The sequence below is a fragment of the Pipistrellus hanaki genome (assembly GCF_964339955.1).
Source record: "Pipistrellus hanaki genome assembly, chromosome: 10".
In the NCBI taxonomy this organism is placed as follows: domain Eukaryota; kingdom Metazoa; phylum Chordata; class Mammalia; order Chiroptera; family Vespertilionidae; genus Pipistrellus; species Pipistrellus hanaki.
In genome coordinates this window covers 45,324,407-45,330,221 of record NC_140512.1, presented here as the reverse complement: position 1 = coordinate 45,330,221, position 5,815 = coordinate 45,324,407, and the positions used below count along the sequence as shown (strand labels likewise).

The following is a 5,815-nucleotide window of genomic DNA, read 5'->3' as shown; positions in this document are numbered from 1 at the left end:
TGCTAAGCTCTGAGAAATACAGATAATCATACATCGATATCCATCTATTTATATGTTCAGCCACTTCTTACTCTGCTCCAGAAGTTCCTGCAACTGCCAATCTGAGTCCTTTTTAAGTCTATAAGAGGTAGGAGTCATCATGTAAGTTTCCTCATTTGTAAAATGGCTGATTGTACTAAGGATGATTGTACTAAGCTCTGAGAAATACAGATCATCAGAGAGGGTGAGCAGCTTGCTCAGGGAGCACAGCTAAGTGGGAGGTACAGCGTGGGAGGTGCAGCATGCATCACAAACCACCGCCTTTGGCCCCAGACTCCACCCCGAGGCAGGGCGAGTCGCGCAGGTCTCCAGGTTTGCGAGCTCCTCTGGGGACACCGCGCCCGACCCCGCTCCGGCGGCGCAGCCCCGCCCGCCCCGCCAGCCCGCCCACCCCGCCCGGGCGGCTCTCCTCCCGGAGGCTGCGCGGTGCGGGCGGGAGGCGGTGCTCCGGTCAGGCCGGGGGAAGGGGGCGGTGTCACCCCGCTCCAGAAAAAGGAAACGTGCGCCACCTCTGCTGGGGCGGCGCTCGCTTCTCCTCCGCGATGGGGCCCCTGCCGCGGACCGTGGAGCTGTTCTACGACGTGCTGTCCCCCTACTCCTGGCTGGGCTTCGAGGTGACGCCGGGGCCCGGGCGCCGAGGGCAGAGGGAAGGGCGGGCGCAGGACGCAGGGCCCGTGGTCTCCTGCAATGCCTGGCGCTGCTTTAGGACACGCAGGGCCGAAGGTCACTTCGTGTTCTTAAAACAGATGATACAGTCGCTTAAAACAGATGATACAGATGATCGAGTCCTTATATCCTAAGGCAGTGGTTTCCCACACCGGTTTGGAAAGGGGGCAACTCAGAAAAGTCAAGGAGAAAGCCTTGGCACCCCACCTCTTAGCCCTCTGGTGTCAATTTGGGGGGCTGGGAGGAGGATGGAAACCGTCCTTAGGAGCTAAGTAAGGTTCTGGGACAGATTTCTGGGAGTGAGAGAGTTCTGCCATTTCAAACCAAACAATGTAAGGGGTCCACCTAATCCCTACTTTTCGCTTAGAGCCTTTGGCTAACCAGTTGCCATGCACCTCCCTTGCCTTTCCCTCTGACATGCGATTCCTTCCATCTTGCACACGGGTTCGGATCTTCGCCTCTGCTCCTGCAGATCCTGTGCCGATATAAGAACATCTGGAACGTCCACCTGCAGTTGCGCCCGTCCTTGATTGCAGGGATCATGAAAAGCAGTGGTATAAAGGAAGCAGCACTTGGAGTTGGGATTTGAGGGATGACCGATTTCCAAGGCCGGAGAGGGGGGCGCTGCCCAAAACCCTGGAGGGGTCCCCCAAATCTGGGATTCTTAGATCTCTCACCAGCGGGTCCAAATTTCCACTTTTAGGGAACAAACCGCCAGCCATGGTTCCTGCCAAGGGCAAATACTTGACAAATGACATAAAGCTCCTGGGACAGCACGTCCAGGTTCCCATCCGGATGCCCAAGGACTTCTTCTCTGTGATCCTTGAAAAAGGTAAAGAGTGGGATACTGGCAGGGACAGCAAGTAGAAGGCAGCGAAGCTGGAGATTGTAGGCCCAAGAAGGAAGGACTAGGTGACTTAACTTCAATGAGACAAACCCTGGAAAAACTCAGGCTCAGAGTTGAACAAAGAATGTTAAGGGGACATAAGAGGAAAAAGAGCAGGACAATCAGTTATGAGAAACCTGGGTGGGAGGCCGAGGGCGAGTACTAAGCTCTAGGGATGTCAGAAGCAGGAAAGAGCAGCCCCACCATGCAGGCAGGTGGGGGGGGGGGGGTGTGGAATAAGCGAGGGGAGCTCTACCTCTGAGTGCCTCTGCCCCACAGGAAGTTTGTCAGCCATGCGCTTCCTCACCGCTGTGAACATGGAGCATCCTGAGATGCTGGAGAAAGTGTCCAGGGAACTGTGGATGCGGGTCTGGTCACGGGTGAGGGCAGGGCTCCAGCAACCCATATGGGAGACCCTGGAGGACTTGGTGACCCTCCCCTAGGCCCATTTCCAGACACCTGCTCCTGCTCTGCCCTATTTTTCACTGTCCTACTGTCCATCCCACCCCTCACCCCGCCACCTCTTCCTGCTGAGTGTTCTCCTCCCCAGGATGAAGACATCACGGAGCCCGGGAGTATCCTGGCAGTGAGTGTCCTGGCCCTGCCCCCCTCCATAGGGGATCTGAGAACAATTGGGGGCGGAAGGAGAGGACATAGTTTTCTTTCTACATGGAAGAGGTCATTGTTATTTAGGATGAAAGGACATCTGTGTTTGAGAGGCCAGATTTCTGAAAGTTTGGAACTAAGAGGACTCTCAAAAGTATATCTCAAGGTTGAAAGGGGAAGTGAAAATTCTACATTTGAATTTTGATGGAAGAAGTCAGTAGGAGAGCGAGGATAACTGCTCCCCACCCCACCTCCATAGGAAGGGATGAAGTATTTGGCAAGTCTTGGCTCCAGACCACTCCCAACAGAAATCTCACCCACACATCCAGAGTAGAAATCAGGATACTTTAAAAACAGGATTTAAGAAGACAAAAAGATAAGAGATCAACCAAAGAACTTGTAAGCATATACGTATAACCAATGGACACAGACAATAGAGGGGGTGAAGGCAGGGGCTGGGCTTCAGGAACAGACTAGGAGAGGGCAAAAGAGGCAAAAGGGGACGTATGTACTTTCAACAATAAAGAATTAATAAAATTATTAAAAAGACAAGAAGAGATAACTGAGTCAAGCCAGAATTATAAAAAATAAATAAATAAATAAATAACCTGAGGAAGAACAAATGGGAATAGCTCAAAACAATGAAATGTGCGCCACAAAGTACATTTTTCTTTGGGATTAAATCAGGAAATTCAAAACAGAATTTTCCCTTTAGCTAAGACATTTTCAAATTTAATATCTAAAATAGAAAATTACAAAAGTTAAACACACACAAAAACGGCCAATATATCCAGTGTTTTTATTCCTGCAAAGTGTATGCATAGGCTTGCCTTTTCACTTAATATTTATAGTGTAATGCTTAGCTCCTACCCAGTGTTCCATTCAGTGGGCTTGTTTTTGTTTACTGAACCATTCCCCTAACATTGGACATTTGGTCTGGGATCTAGACTTCTCATGCAGTGAGTCAAAGACAGTGTCACATCAGAATGCACGATTTCCTGTCCCACTCCGGGGGCCAATGAGGTCAGGTTTCAGTGGTCCACGAATTTGGCTGTGTATTAAAATTACCTGGAACACCTGGGCAACGCCATCCAGAAATTCCAGTGTAATTGCTCAAGGGGATGGTCTGTGAATAGGGATTTTTTAAAGCTCCCCCAGGAGATTCTAATGTGCAGCCAAACCACTGATCCCAAACTACAATAAACCCCAAACTGAAGCCTTTATCATCCTCTGAAAGCCAAGCAGGTAGCTACAGTCACGTGCTGCTCAAGTCCCCAGGAAATTCCATGGGAATTAGAGCACAGTCTTTAACAAAACAACAAAACCATGAGCTATTCAGGAATTCTGAGAAGTAGGAAGGCAAGAGTCCCGGATTCTAGTGTTGGTTCTGCTACTAACAAGGTCTTTAAAGTGGCCCTGGCCCCTGGCCTGGTACCACCTGGCCTTGTCATTGGTTACTGAAGAGTCAGGAGCTGCCTCTAAGACACCCCCTGGTGTTCAGTTGATACAACTATAGCTGCCATCTGCTTTTTCCACCAAATTCAGATTGATTGATTGATTGATTGATTGATTGATTTTATGGAAGAAAATAGCCCTTCTTGGCAAGAATAGATCTCCACTCGTGGGTGGGTAAAGGCCTTGCCAGGAAAACTTGGGGGCAGAAAGTAGAAAGACCCGAGTTTTCTCCTGAGATCCCCACTCCCACTGATGGAGACACAATTGTGCTCCCTGCCACATCCCCCCAGGCTGCAGAGAAGGCAGGCATGTCGACAGAAGGAGCCCGGGCACTTCTGGAGAAGATCTCAACGCCACAGGTGAAGAACCAGCTCAAGGAGACCACCGAGGCAGCCTGCAAATACGGGGTGAGCCACTCTTGATGTGTGCCCCCAACCCCAGTGCTAAACAGAGCCTGCCAGTCTCTGCTGGGTCCCTACGCTTCTGTTCAAAGCTGCTCCCTACATGAGTCCTCCGTAGCTCTTACAGATGACGCTCCTCTCCCTTCCTGCCCCTGAGCCCAAGGAAAGGGAGAGCTAGATGGTGATAGAAGATACAGCATCTGAGAGTTAGGAAACTCCTTAGAGCCGTAGAGCCTCTTATCATAGAGCAAGCATGTCAAACTCACAGTCTGCAGGCCGCATGTGGCCCTGAGCAAATATTTTTGTGGCCCAGCCAATATAATGGTGTGAGCAGTTATTTACAATTATGGCAGGAAATAAATCTCTTGTCAGATCCAGAATTACTGACATTCACCTTGGGTCAATTTTGAAAGTAATCACTGTGAACAAGCTTTCCTCCAAAATAGGAAAGATAGCAGAAAAGAAATGCCAAGTATCAGGAAGAAAACATTAATTTTATCATTGCTCTTGTTTTGTTTGTTTGTTTGTTTGTTTGTTGTTGTTGTTTTTGTATATATACCATACTTTTTTAAATCTACATTTCTATGAAAATTGAAGCTTTTGTGTGTGTTTTTGTGGCCCACACAAGCCTAAACCTTGTTTATTTGGCCCCTGTTAACCTTTGACATGCTTGTCATACATAGAGGTTTTTTGCTTCTATGTCCTCAAACAAGTTCTGGTTGTCCTAACAACCATGCACTGTTACTGCTTTCTCTAGGCCTTTGGGCTTCCTGTCACTGTGGCCCACCTGGACGGCCAAACCCAAATGCTGTTTGGCTCTGACCGGATGGAGTTGCTGGCCTACCTGCTGGGTAAGTGACAAGTTCACACTGAGCTGCCCTTGACCCTAGCCCCCCCGCCATTATGTCAGTTGAGCAGAAGGACAGATTCAGAGCAAAAAATGTTCCAGGTATGTCCAACAATGAAGCCTTCTGTAGACACAGTTGCTTAAGGTTGAATGGGGAGGGGCCACCTTCACCCTCATAAGAGAGAAGGAAGCCTCTGTGCCTTGAAGCCAAGCACAGCTCTTCCTGGGGCTGTGGAGTCAGCCTCTGACATGCGTGAGTTTCTCCACCCAGGAGAGAAGTGGATGGGCCCTGTGCCTTCAGCCGTGAGTGCCAGACTATAAGGATGCCCAGAGGAAGCAGAACCATTGGTGTAAGAAGCAGACCATCTGCTCACCCCTCCTGCACCGAGGGGCACTAGGACCCTGGTTTCCCCATGGGGGTTGTGGCCCTGGCTGTGGTGCCTTATTTGCTTCACTCTCATGGCTGCTCTGTGCCTCACAGGTGCCATTTGAGAGCCCCATACTCTACCTCCCCACACAATAAACCTAATGCCATTGGATGTACCATCTCCGAGTGTTTGTGTCCTTGCTGCTGCCATCACATCCTGTCTACTCAGGTGTTTGAGAAGAGCAGCTCTTCCTGCGTTCCCAGCTCCCTCTGCCCCCTTGTGTGGAAGGAGCAGGAAACAGTCCCCCTTTTTCTGTTGCAGAAACTCCCTGGGTCTCTCTGTCAGGGACAGCAAACTAAGCCACATGGATTTTGCAACTATCCAGTTTGGCACTTACCGCCTTTTGACCAGCCACAGTGTCTGAGATGGGGCTAGAACCTGAGGCCCAGTGGGAGAAGACTAGAGGGACCAGAGCTTGGCTGAGCTTGTGCCCAGATATTTAAACCAGGTCCAGCTACACTGACCAGCAGAACCAGGGCAAGGCAGT

General features: G+C 50.0%; 1 protein-coding gene across 2 annotated transcripts; it reads left to right on the top strand.

The window, feature by feature from the left end:
- The first annotated feature begins 323 nt into the window (after positions 1–323).
- On the top strand, positions 324–5,439 carry GSTK1 (glutathione S-transferase kappa 1). Of its 2 annotated transcripts, XM_084896557.1 has the most exons (9): positions 324–653; positions 1,178–1,259; positions 1,409–1,537; positions 1,871–1,971; positions 2,142–2,177; positions 3,943–4,059; positions 4,811–4,904; positions 5,172–5,250; positions 5,382–5,439. In XM_084896557.1, the coding sequence occupies exons 1-8, from the start codon at positions 582–584 to the stop codon at positions 5,219–5,221; spliced, it is 681 nt and encodes a 226-aa protein (XP_084752683.1). In that variant the 5' UTR covers positions 324–581; the 3' UTR covers positions 5,222–5,250; positions 5,382–5,439. The 2 variants fall into 2 exon arrangements, with proteins under 2 accessions (XP_084752683.1, XP_084752682.1); XM_084896556.1 differs by having other exon boundaries at positions 5,172–5,439.
- Positions 5,440–5,815: the final 376 nt, after the last annotated feature.